This window comes from Elephantulus edwardii, unplaced genomic scaffold, assembly GCF_000299155.1.
Source record: "Elephantulus edwardii isolate Elephantulus edwardi_28Jun2011 unplaced genomic scaffold, EleEdw1.0 scaffold00104, whole genome shotgun sequence".
NCBI classification, from domain to species: domain Eukaryota; kingdom Metazoa; phylum Chordata; class Mammalia; order Macroscelidea; family Macroscelididae; genus Elephantulus; species Elephantulus edwardii.
In genome coordinates this window covers 313827-327173 of record NW_006399854.1, presented here as the reverse complement: position 1 = coordinate 327173, position 13347 = coordinate 313827, and the positions used below count along the sequence as shown (strand labels likewise).

Genomic DNA, 13347 nt, shown 5'->3' with positions numbered 1-13347 from the left:
ATTAACTATTTGCTGCTAACCAGGAGGTTGGTGGCTCACACCCACCAGTGGCTCCTTAGGAGAAAAATGGGGCAATCTGTTTCTGTAACAATCTGTAGCACTGGAGACCCTGTGGAGCAGTCTTACTCTGTCCAAAAGGGTCACTGAGTATCTGAACCAACTCAACAGCCGTGAATTTGGCTTGGATTTCCAAGAAATATATATGTGACAGTTTGATGTTTGGTTTTTATTTTTTGTTCTTTCTGCAGGGCTCGGTTTCTGCAATTGTCATCTCTGCCAATTTATGTACGGATTTCTCCTTCACTATGAACACAACGATTGGATTGTACCTTTGTCTGGCTTTCTGTAGCCTCCTGCTTCTTAACTTTTCCACACAGTGTCTGGCCTTCCCCAGAATGGAAAGGAGGGAGATAGCACATCTGCATGGGGAAAAAAGGCAGTCTGAGAGCATGAACAAAGAAGATCTAGACAACAGCTCCCAAACTACAAAACAGATGCTCCAGCTGATGGTCTCTGAAGAGCCAGTGGTAGTGTCAGAAGGGCCCTTAGTAACGTTGTTAGCCAGCTTGTCCCCTATTAATGAAGGTGCCCGTCCTGTAGAAGCAAAGGCCACACAGCCAAGTGGACCTGCTGTTCATACTCCTACGGAGCCAATGGTCACTACAGGTGAGGCATCACGTGGCTCCAGTCAGCCTGAGAGAACATCTTCTGAAACCACACTTTCTAAAGCTGTGTTAGCTGTCACTGTCACTGCTGTGGCTTCTCTGAATACTGATGCCAAGGGCATTCTGCCCATTGAAGAAGTGGCCCCAGAAGCAACACAAAGCTTTCTGAAATATTTGGATGGTCAACTACTTGCACCTGAAAATCAGGAAGAAGTTAGTCTGGGATACTCATCTTCATCCTCTGAAAATACTACAGAAATCCTAACCCCTAATCTGAGGATTGAGGACGTTAGAGTGGCTACAGACCACAGGACAACGTTTCTTCCTGGTATGGAGCCCACTGCAGGCACTGGATCTGAAAGTCTCACTCCGGACAGATCGAGAACTCCTCAGATAACAGCTGATAAGACCCAGACTTCTGCCACCAAGCATTGGCTTGTAACTTCCGAGGATGTTCTGAGTGTTGGATCAGAAACTGACAGCCTGCCTGGAACCCCAGAAGTCACAGCCACTGTCAACACAGCTATTCCAACCACTTCTGTCTTAAGTGATGAGTGGGATGACACTAAATTAGACAGGATAAGCCAGATACGGACCCTGAATTTTGGAGATAGCACAGAGGCTCAGGAGAAACTGAAAACATCTCAAGTCACCCATGATGGTGTGGAAGGGACCGAGCCATCAACAGGGGCTGCAGATAGGGCTCCAGGGCTGCCTGAAGGGGAAACCCACACAGGCACAGCTCGTCTGATAGCACATGAGGATGAGAGATCAGCTATCCTCACTGATCAGAGTTCCCTTACTCCCACAAGTCCCATGGAAGAGGCGAGTGTTCCAGCTGTAAGCCTGTTCCAGAATACAGCAGACTTCACAGAACCCACTCCAGAAAATGATGCCATATTTTCCTCAGAGACTGTTGTTTCTACATTAGGATATGAGTTGGATACACGTCAGCCATTGGGAAACACATTTAAAGGTAAAAAAGAGAGAAATAAGAAGCTAAAACATCATTTAATATACAGTGTATGTTTATATATATATATATTTAACAACATAAGATCTGTCAGAGCTGGAAAATGACTAGGGATGAAAGAAAGAGAATAGATATTTTTGAGCTGTGGTGCTGGAGAAGAATATTAGATTTATCATGGACTATACGAGTTTGTCCTGGAGAAGGTGAAACCAGGCTGCTCCTTGGAGGCAAAGATTCTGAAGCTTCATCTGACATACTTTGTACATGTTACAAGGAGGGACAGGTCCTTGGGAGGATGGAGGGACTGTGCAGGAGAGGAAGACCCTCAATGAGATGGATCGATTCAGTCACTGGGGCAATAGGTGTAGGTGTGTCAGAGACAGTGAGATTGGCACAGGACAGAGCAGGGAATAGGGCTCTTGTACATAGGATTGCTATGAATACAGAAGTTTAAAGAAATATGTCTTTTGCTTTTGATGAAAAGCAAAAATTAACAAGTAAAAGATGTGTTTAATGTAGAAAATATACCCAAATAGACTCTTTTACATAGGTCAGTGATTCTCAGCTCAGAAAACTTTTGTTCTTTGGAGACATTTGTCAATGCCAGGAAATATTTTTCCCTTTCTTTAAAAAAATTTATTATTAATTTCAATGAAAATTTACAGAGACTTTGGATTTCCATTCATTCATTGCTGCACATTTCTCCCCTCCCAAGCCTCCCCCCTAGTATACTACCTCTTGGAAAAGTAGAAGAAATATTCTTTCATTGTTTTACAAACCCTCCCCCAGGTCCACTCCGCTATGCAGCCTTTGCTCTGGACTCCTGTCATGACAAAAATACCTAATCACATATCCCTTTTAAACAGTTTACTCCCTCATCTGTTTCAATGCAGTATACATTATTGAACCCATCTTTCTCAGTCTCCCCCCAACCCCGATGTCATTCCTGTTTTACAACAGTGGCACCATGCAGTATTTGTCCTTTTGTGACTGAGATACTTCACTCAGCATAATGTCCTCCAGGGTCACCCATTTTTAATAATATTGCATGAGTTCCTTGTTTTTCAATGCAGTGTAGTATTCCATTGAGTGAATATACCACAGGTTCTTTATCCATTCGTTTGTTAATGGGCGCTTAGGCGGTTTCCAACTCCTTGCTATTGTGAACAAAGCCGCAATAAACATGGTTTTGCGTATATCTGCTTGGATGTCAGTTATGGTCTCTTTGGGGTATATTCCCAGTAGTGGAATTGCTGGGTCAAATGGTATCTCTATTTGCAACTTTTTGAGGAAGCGCCATACTGCTTTCCACAGGGGTTGCACCATTTTACACTCCCACCAACAGTGAATCAGGGTTCCAGTTTCTCCACAACCTCGCCAGCATTTGTTGCTTGCTGTTCTGTTAAATTTTGCTATTCTGATTGGGGTGAGATGATAGCTCATAGTTGTTTTCATTTACATTTCTCTTAGAGCTAGGGATTTTGAACATTTCTTCATGTGCTTGTTAGCCTTCTGAATGTCTTCTTCGCTGAAGTGTCTGTTCATATCCTGTGCCCATTTTTCTATTGGATTATTTACCTTTATCTTGTGGTACAGGAGATATTTTTGATTTTTAAAACTGAGAGGTACTACTGGCTTCTAGTGACCCAGAGAGGCTGCTAAGCATCCTGCGATGCATGTGACCCCCTCTCCCCACCCTAGTCCCCCAACAAAGAATTATCTGGCCAAAATGCCAGTAGTACTGAGGTTGAGAAACTGTATTGTTGTTGTTATGTGCCATTGAGTTGCCTGCTACTCATAGTGACCCTATGTTCAGCAGCTCTGAAATCTATCCTGTCCTGACCCAATCTCACTGACTCTGACACACCCATGTTCATTGCCCCCATTACTGTCTCAATCCCTCTCATCTGAGGTCATCCTCTCCTGTGTTGTCCATCCACTCTTCTGAGCCTAATGTCCTTCTCCAAGTACTGATCTGGACATGTGCCCAAAGTATGTGAGACAGAGCTTCAAAGTCCTAGCCTCCAAGGAGAAACTTGGTTTCACCCTCTCCAAGACAGACTTTTGTTGTTGTCGTTGTTAAGTGCTGTCGAGTCGTAGGCGACTCATAGCGACCCTATGAATGAAAGTCCTCCACCCTTGTGTGACTTTCATCATTTCTCCAGGATCATAGAGTTTCCAGAGGCAAGCTACTTACGGAAGCTGAGGCCACTCCTGCTTCCAAGCTTGTTTTAATCAGGGAGCTCCACCCAACACCATCCACCATGGGTAACCATTATCGCATTTGACACATCAGTGACAGACGTATAAATAGCTTTTTTCCAAACTTTTTATTATTAAAATATATAAGCATACAGAAAAAGTAAGTGTATGCTTTATAGAAAATACAGACTACTCCACTGTAAAGAAGACATGCCTGATAAAGCCTGCAAAAAGTTTTACGTGTCTTACAGTATTAATATATGAATTCTCCAATTTTGTTTTCTCATAAAGGAAAAACCCAATTTGTAGATGATCTGCTTGTTCGCTTCTGCACTTTCTACTTTTACATGTATGGATGCTGCAAACTGGCAAGCCTTCTGTTTGTGGACTGTGAGATGACTCTTGTGGCTCAGATCATGGCGTGGGAAGGAAAGGCTTAGTGTCATGTACACATACTCATGCCAAATTGTTTTGGAAGAGATGCAATTTGTTGCTTAATCAAGTAGCCCAATTAATAAAAACAGCAAATTAGGAATACATTTTACAGTATTATTAAGATGAAATTAAAATTGTAAATGAAAGATATGTTTTCACATGTCCAGTTCACTTAGTAAATCTGAAAGATGTAGTTTACTGGAAGTTTTCATAGACGCTTTTAGAAAAGTTGCTTTTAAAATTAAGTGTTGGGCCCACACACCCAGGCAATTATCACATATGTCTGAGTAAGAAAGTTCTTTTGATTCTTTCTAATACCTTAAGATATTAAGTTACAGATCAGTAAATTTCATTGAACGATTAAGTCCATGATTCTTATGTGGTAAATGAAAAAAGCAACTCCCCTCAATTGTTGTCGAGTTGGTTCTTACCCATGGCAATCTCAGTTCAGAGTAGATCTACACCTCGTAGGATTTTCAATGGGATGCTTTGGAAACGGATTTCCAGACCTTTTTTCCTGAGGTGCCTCTGGGTAGATTTAGACCATTAACCTTTCAGTTAGTAGCCAGCACTTAACTATTTGTATACCTCAAGGACTTGCAGCTAGATACCTGCTAGTTTTCATTTATATGGTCTGCAGGCTGTAGACGTTGCACTGTTATGGTTTGGGTCTACCAGCAGCTCCTTGGGAGAAAGAAGAAAAGGAAAAATCGTCTCTGTATGATTTATAGCCTCCAAAACCTGTAGGAGCGTCGGCTATGAGTGGCTCTGACTCAATGGCAATGAGTTTTAAGTTACTGTGGGCTGGATAATTGATTATTTTAATTGTTATGTATGCTCCTTACTCATTAATCCTCTTATTGGCTATGATCAATTAATAGTCAACTTTTTATTCCTAGAACATATCACGATATCTGTCACATAGTACGTGCTCAACACATTTCTCTTAAATGGATGAATAAATAAAGACAGTGGACCATTCAGTTTGAGATATCCAATTTGGCTCAGTGTTCTATGTAAAGAAACAGTCAAGGAATTCCTTTTACTTAACTTTTTCCCCCCAAGAATACAAGAGGATGTGAAAGATCGAGATCATTGAGAATAGTAGTTATATGTTTGTTGAGGAAAATATTTCTCAAAATGAAGACAATATAGAAAACTCTAATCTAGAAAGAGAAGACTATGTACTGTAATTATCTTGTGGCAAACAGCACTGTCCTAGGTGCTGGAGTATAAACAAGCAATCTTAATGTTGAAAAGGAAAAAAAAATAGTAAAGGTTCAAGGCACAAAAATATAAAGCACATGTAAAAACCTTATCCTCACACAATTATTTGTCCAATTATCAGGTATCTAAATCCATCACATGTAAAAATTAAAAGGGAAAATTAGTCCAAATTGGGTGGCTACCAAGAAAATGAATTGCTTATATTGTAAAAATGGAAACCCACTATTCTAAAGTAAGTACATTGTTTCTAAGGAGAAATCAGTAATAGAAAGCACTATGATGTCACTAGTGGAAACTATCTGTTCCTAGAATGCTATTAGTTTTTCATTGTTAACTTCCTAGACTTGCTAATATGCTAGATATCTAGGGTTAGTATTTTTTAATTGTTGTTGTTATTAGGCACCATTGTGCTGACTACAGTTCACAGTGACTCTATGAAGAGCAGACTGGCACCCTGTCCTGTCCTACACCATCCTCCTGATCTCTAACATACGCTAGCGCATTGCTCCAGTCACTCTATCAGTCTATCTCGTCTATGATCTTCCTCTCTTTCGATGACCCTTCACCTTTCCCAGCATGGTGCCCTTTCCAAGGACTGACCTTCCCTGATTATATGTCTGATGAAGTGTCATTATCCCTGGTTATATGTCCTCCCGGACATGCTTGTTTGTTCTTTCAAAGTAGTCCATGGACTGTTCAGTATTTTGTATCAAGAGATAAAATAAGATCTTCTATAAGTTGAGGTTTTTAGGAGTGATTGTATTTGAAGTTACTAGAATAAGCCCTTCCCTATAAAGGAAGTAAACCTTGATCCTTATAAATACTCTTCAATAATGTATTTGAGGCGATTCTAATGTTATAAAGAGAGTATTCCTATGGTAGCTAGATATGTCATGCCCTACAGGTCTATTTTATGTATCTTTCTTATTTAGTAACAAATGCAGGGCTGAATGAACCTCTGAAATTATTGCCCTGAGGGAGTCTTCCCTTGAAGTCCTCTTAAAACCAAATTACAGTTTTAACTAGTAAGAATATCTGTCTTGAACTTTATGACCTTTTAAGAACCATCTACTTAGGATCAAAAATAACAACAGCAACTCTGAAGGTTAGATAGGAACCTTAGGGGCTGTGAGTTATTTTAATGGAGGAGGAACAACTGCAAAGGAGAATTCTTGCACAACTTCAAGAATGCAATCAGTGTTGCTAAATGGCATGCATAGAAGCTGTTGATTTTGCTGGTATGTTCTCAACAATGACACTGTGGTAAAATTAAAAAACAAAACCACACAGTCCAGGCCCCAAACCAAGCTGATAACTGGGTTTCTCATTTCACTGGTCTCTATCCTTGAATGGTTTTTCTACAACTCTCATTTCAAAGAGAAAGGCCAGGGCTCAGGGTGTTCTGAGCAGGTCTTGGATGTCAAGTGCCAGGAATGCTTTCTACATCATAAAAATGATCATGACTGTGACACAAGAGCGATGAATAAAGAGTTTAATTCTGGTAAACAAAACAAAACAAAAAACAAAAAACACAAAACCAAATGCAACCCTTCTACAGAGAACACTCCATCTCGTTTCTAAGGCATAGTTAACACAGTGGTAAAGAACTCTGTGTAACTGCAGCAGGTTTCTTAGCTTCTTTAGACCTTGGTTACTCTGTAAGAAAAAGATAATCCTTTGGGCATGTGTTTAGAAGGGGCCATTCCTTGGAAAGGGATATCATGCTTGAAAAGGGAGCACCAGTGAAAACGAGGAAGACCCTCAAAAGATGGATTGATGCAGTGACTGCAGCTCTGTGGGCTTCCACATGTCAGAGGTGATCAGAAAGGCACAGGATAGACCTGGGTTCTGATGTGTTGTTCACAGGGTCATTATGAGTTGGACTTGACAGCACATAAAACCACACAACAACATGAAATACTTGGAGTTTTAGGAAATAGGCTTGACTGCTAACCAGAAAGCTGGCAGTTTCTCAGAGACACCTCAGAAGAAAGGCCTGGACATGTACATCTGAAAGATCAGCTATGAAAGCCCCACAAGTAGAGCTCAGTTCTACTTTGGTACCTATGGGGTTACCCTGCTTTGGGGTGTTCTCTGTAGAAACCAATGTTTTTGTTTTGTTTTGTGTTAGTGGCATGTAGTAAGTATGTTTTTCTTCTGTGTGTGATTTAATTTAATCTTTGAAATAGTCACACTGATACCATTATTATCTTCAGTTCATCACCGAGGAAACTCAGGCTAGATATACTAGATAATTTAAGGTCTCACAGCTAGTAAGTGGCTGAGCCAGAATTCAGACTCAGACAGATTGATGTTAGAGTTTGCACTCTTGATCACTGTGACACTCCTGTGGGGTGCTATTAGTACTCGCCCCCATCAGTGTACGTGGGAGGAGGAAGTAAGACAATCCATGCGTGCACTCAGGGCTGGGTGTGGATGACGTGTAGGATGCATTCAGTAAACATTAGAAGTCCAGTAAAAAAGAGGAAACCCCTCAATGGGATGGGCTGATGATGACCTCAAGCACAGCATTCATTGTGAGGGTGGCACAGGCGAGAGGCGGTGTTTTGTCCTGTAGTACATACAGCCAACTTGGTGGTTCTTAATAGCAGTAACATCAGTCATTGTGATTCTTCTTCTTCTTCTGTTAAATTCTAACTTCCTTTTCCTCTTGAGAAATCCAGATGTTAAAATTGGTATAGGCAAGTGCTTCAGAGAAAATCTGAATCTAACTTAATTGTGTATATCATTTGTTTCACAACAGACTGCTTGTGTTGATACTCAAATGTGTCTGAAAACTCAACTATTGGTCTTCCTACTTTGTTTTGGATTTTATTTTGTTTACTTTGTGATTTTTTAAAAAATTACCTTCTTTATGTCTACCATTCCTGAAATCAATAGTGAAAAATGTATTTCTGAGCTCTCTCTTTCCTGAGATAGTGCTGTGTGGCCCCTTCCCCCAGTTTATAACGTATGCAATTACTTCTTAAGAAGCCCTGGTGGTATAGTGGCTTAAGCACAGGAATGCTAACTGAAAGGTTAGTGGTTCAAATCTACTAGGCCACTCCATGGAAGAAAGATAGGGCCGTCTACCCCCTTGAAGATTTACTCCTTCAGAAACCACAGGAGGCAGTCCTGCTTTGTTCTGTTGTGTCTCTATGAGTCAGAATTGACTTGAAGAAAGTGGGGTTTTGGTATAGAGATTTGGTATATTTAAAAAATATTCTTTTTTCCCTTTTAAGACATCATGACTCAAGAGATGACCACAGCTGTTCAAGAAACAGATGCTACTTTACCACTGGTGACACAAGAACAGGTTTCTACACTTGAGGCTGCCAGAGCAGCTGGTGAGACCACAGAAGGAGAAGAGTCTCCCTCACCCATATCTGATGCTCCTGGTGCCACCCAGCAGTCAAGACGATCGGAACCTGTGGACTCTGTGGTTTCAATCACAGATGTACCTTTATCCTTCAAAGTTGCTACTACTGTGGAAGGTTTGTAAGGAAGAAATTGGTCTTAGTGCTTTTGATGGTGGGCCTTTTCTGTGAGCTGACAAGAGAATGAGGCAGATGGCTCTGTAGGTGGTCATGGTGCACACACACCCGGAGCAGATGGGATAGGGTGGGGGCAGTGTTTTTTGTTTGAAGCTATGGGTCATAGCCCAACAGGACTAGAGGTATTTCCCAAATGAATACTCCTGTGTGGTTGACGCCTGGGTTTTGTGCAACCAGACCTGACAATGCTCTCCTCATCTGGACCTCTGACTGCTAGGAGTCTGAGGTGAGGTGAAAATAGGAAGGATCCGGCTTGAATCCCAACTTGACTCATTCCAGGAATGACAAGTTTCTTCATTTCTCTAAGCTTTATTTGTTCCTTACCAAATAACACCTAACTAACACCTGTTATGCATCAGAGAGTTGGACAATGACTAGGGAAGATAGAAGGAGAATTGACGCCTTTGAGCTGTTGGTGCTGGAGAAGAGTATTGAATGTACCATGGACTGCCAAGAAAACAAACAGATTCATCCTAGAGAGGGTTAAACCAGACTACTCCTTGGAGGCAAGGATTCTGACATACTTTGAACATGTTGTAAGGAGAGACAGGTCTTTAGAGAGAGACATCATGCTGGGTAGAGTAGAGGGACAGCACAGGAGGGGAAGACCCTCTATGAGGTGGATTGATTCAGTGACTGGGGTAATCGGGATGGGTGTGACAGAGGCAATGAGATTGGCACAGGATAGAGCACGGTTTAGGGCTGTTGTACATAGGGTCGCTATGAGTCGCAAACGACTCAACGGCACATAGCAACAACAACAACAACAACACCTGTTATAGAGGCTATTTTAAGGATTTGAAATGCTGTATACAGAATACTTTTTATTATAGGAGGCCATCAGAAACTCTGGTTTTTTAAAAGAAGGGATATTTTCAATCTGGATTGGATGATCGTTAGAAACACTTGGATATTTAAAAATATTTAATTAGTAAGTTTTCATTATTTGTGGTAGTTATGTTCTATAGAGGGAGCTCTGATGGTCTAGTGATAAGGAGATATGCTGTGGACCTGAAGGCATGTGGTCAAATCCATCAGCTGCTCCAAGGAAGAAAGATGAGCAGTCTCCTCCTGTGTAGTTTTCTGCCTCTGAAAAGCTGCTGGAAGGTTAGCTATGGGTTGTTTTCCAGTCAATGGTACATAACAAGAACAATATGCTCTATAAAGGGAGTTCTGGTGGCTTAGTCTATAGGGAGTTGCTCTGCTAACTTAAAGGTGAGTGGTTCGACTCCATCAGCTACTAGTAGGGAGAAAGATGGTCAGTCTTTTGTGTAATCTGTAGCCTCTGAATACCTGTTGGGGAGTCAGTACTGTGTCAGTTGCAACTTGATAGCAGTGAGGTGTTCTGTAAAGAGACCCTGTGAACCCTGAGTTAGAGATTCCTCATCCAGCCTTGTTTGATTTCAGCTGGGACTGTATGCCATTTTTCACCAGTCTGCGCATATGCATGTCTGAAGTAGAGCGACCGTGCCACAAGCATTGATTTTGAGGTTATATATAAATTTTAGCAAGTAGGTGAATTTGAAAATATGGAATCCAAGTTGCTGTGTATTATCTAGTTGGAGCTGAGCCATAGCTGACCCTCTGTAGATTTTCAAAGGTGATGAATCACATAGGAAGAGATTGCTCTTCTCCGAAGGAGCAGATGGTGGATTCACACCACGTACCTTTGAATTGGCAACACAATTCCTTACCACCAAGTCACCAGACCTCCCTATGGAATGGTGAGGAATGGCTGTGTGATTATTTTTGCACCTCCTGTCTGTGTCTCACTAATCCAGTTGTAGCTCACTTGTAAATATTTACTACATTTTCAAAATAATGTAATAAATACTTTGCAATTCTTCCTCCTCCTCACAATGACTGGTGCCTTGTCAATAACCTACATGCAGCCACATGACCCTTCACATCTCATCCTTCCTCCCTGATAACCATTGCCCTGAATCTTGTACTCATCATTTCCTTGAATTTCTTTTAGGTTTATTACATCTATACTTGTTAAAAGCTTGCACTTTAAATTATGTTAGCTGGGTTAACTTATAAAAAGAACACTATAGCCATTTTGGAACTTATTTTCTTACCGTGTTTTTATTTTTTTGTTCTGCTAAGATTAATAGCAGATTGTTTATAAGAAGTCTTAGGTCAATGAAGTCCTGAATGCTTAACCAGCTGTATAAAGTTCCTTAATTTCTAACATTAATGACTCCATCTGTAGCTCAGTTCTGTAATCTCTCTATGGCCTGTGGGTTTGGTGATTTGTTATAAGGTCCTCCAGAGACTCAGACTCATCAGGGCAATGACTCATGTGACTCTAGGTATGCAAGCTAATTTTTTTTGTTGTTGTTGTAGAATCTGGTGAGCAATGGGCCTTAGTTCACCATATATGATTTCTCAGTCCAGACAACTTCATATTCTCTAGCAGGCTTGGTCTAAGTTAACCAGTTGCAGTGCTGCTCCTGTGCTAGTATTTTCACACACCCCGTAGTGTGGAGAGTGCTTTCTTATATCGATCTACAGCTGTTGATAATTTGCAATACTGTGTGTCCACAGTTAAGTTAGCTGGAGATTATTCCCCCAGTTAGAGCTAGGAAAGCCAATTATCAAGGTCTCTGACACCACACTAAGATATATTTGACTTCTGTATAATAATCCACTGTTGTTGTTATTGTTATATTAGGAAAATATATTGCAATTTATTCATTCACTTTTCATTTACTGTCCTGCTCATTTACTTTAAATTCATTTCTAGGTTTGGCTACAGTGAGTATTACTGTCATACATAATCTTTTTTTTTTTGAAGGTAAAATTATAATGTTAGATTTTTAGAAAGTTACATTGCAAAGGGAGTGGCATCCCATATGAAAGAAAAAGGATGAGAGGCTTCATATTCTTTTATTTGTTAATCATTGTAGGCATACAAGCGTTTCTCTTAGGTATATATACATCTTGAAGTAGACTCATGCTTGACTTCACCTAAAAATGCCCAACTGCTTTCCAAAGTGGTTGCTGCATTTCATACTCCCACCAGTAATATATGCAAGAAAGACTCTGTTGATACATATTCTTGGAAGCTTTTAAATATAAATTTTCATAGACTCAGCAGTGGAGATTCTTACTGAGTAAATTGGAGTATGTGGAAATATGAGAATCTATTGTTTTTTAAAAATTCTATAATTAAGTCCAGATTTGTAAACTACAACCATGTAAGAGATTGTCAACCTGAGAGTACCTGGGGCTAAATTGAGCTGCTTTAAAACTGAACACATTTCAAACCAAAATCAGGCTCTTACTCTCTATCTTGATTTTTAGAAAGATAACTTCATTTTTTAAAATAGTCTTTGGCATATATTTTAAGGAATTTTTGTTAAATTTGTTGCTTTTGATAATAAAGGACAGAAAATATTCTAAAATCTATCATATTACTCAGATGAATGAGAGACAGATTGATAAAATAATCTTGATTTGAGTCAATATAATTTTTTGGAAGGGAACATTTTTAGCTTGATTCATGTAGTTTTTGGTGCCAGGAGCTGGTCTAGGTGCCAGAATTACTATATAGAAGGTATTATTTAATGAATAATTTGTTTAAACAATGAAAAGACAGTTTGCATTTCCCATAATGATGCTTTTGTAGGTCAAGTCGTGTCTTTTTCTTGGCAGAACTAATGAACACAGTGACAGAACCAAGTGAGGAGTTGTTCACTTCAATTTTGGGCTCTCCAGTGTCCTCCCCTGGAATAACGGAGGAGGTGACCAGTGTTCCAGTGGTACTTCCTGCCTCTGATACCTCCTCTGAGAGAAGAACTGTTGTTCCATCCATAAATCGAGTTAATACAATGGCTACATATGGCCTGGATCAACTTGAATCTGAAGGTATTCATGGTTTTAAAAAAATTATTTTAATTTTATTATACTAGTTTATTTTAAAAATTTGAATACATTATTTTCCAGACCAGATTTTTCTAATTTCTTTCACTCTTTACCCATAAAATTATAAACCTTTCTATTACCATTGTTTTATGTATTTTGTTGGTCTATCATTTGGTGTATAAATGTTAACAAAGATTATGTCTTCTTGATCTATTATGTTTTTGATCCGTATGTATGTCCTTCCTTTTATTTTATGGTGGTTTTCATCGTAAAGTCTATTTTATCAGATATTAGCATTGTCATTCTTGGCTCTCTCTCTCTCTTTTGTTTTTGGATACTATCATCTTGGTGTTTTTCCCCAGTCTTTTCTTTGGAGTCTGTATTTGTTTCCTTTCCTTAGATGTGTCTTTTGTAGGCAGCA

At 39.9% G+C, this 13347-nt stretch overlaps 1 protein-coding gene across 1 annotated transcript in view; it reads left to right on the top strand.

The window, feature by feature from the left end:
• Window positions 1–305: 305 nt before the first annotated feature.
• Window positions 306–13347, top strand: part of LOC102864746 (chromosome unknown open reading frame, human C14orf37) — a 237780-nt gene continuing 224738 nt past the window's right edge. Inside the window, exons 1-3 of the mRNA XM_006891764.1 lie at window positions 306–1641; window positions 8745–8996; window positions 12717–12929. Of these exons, the coding sequence (XP_006891826.1) occupies window positions 306–1641; window positions 8745–8996; window positions 12717–12929 (1801 nt within the window). The remainder of the gene's footprint in view (window positions 1642–8744; window positions 8997–12716; window positions 12930–13347) is intronic.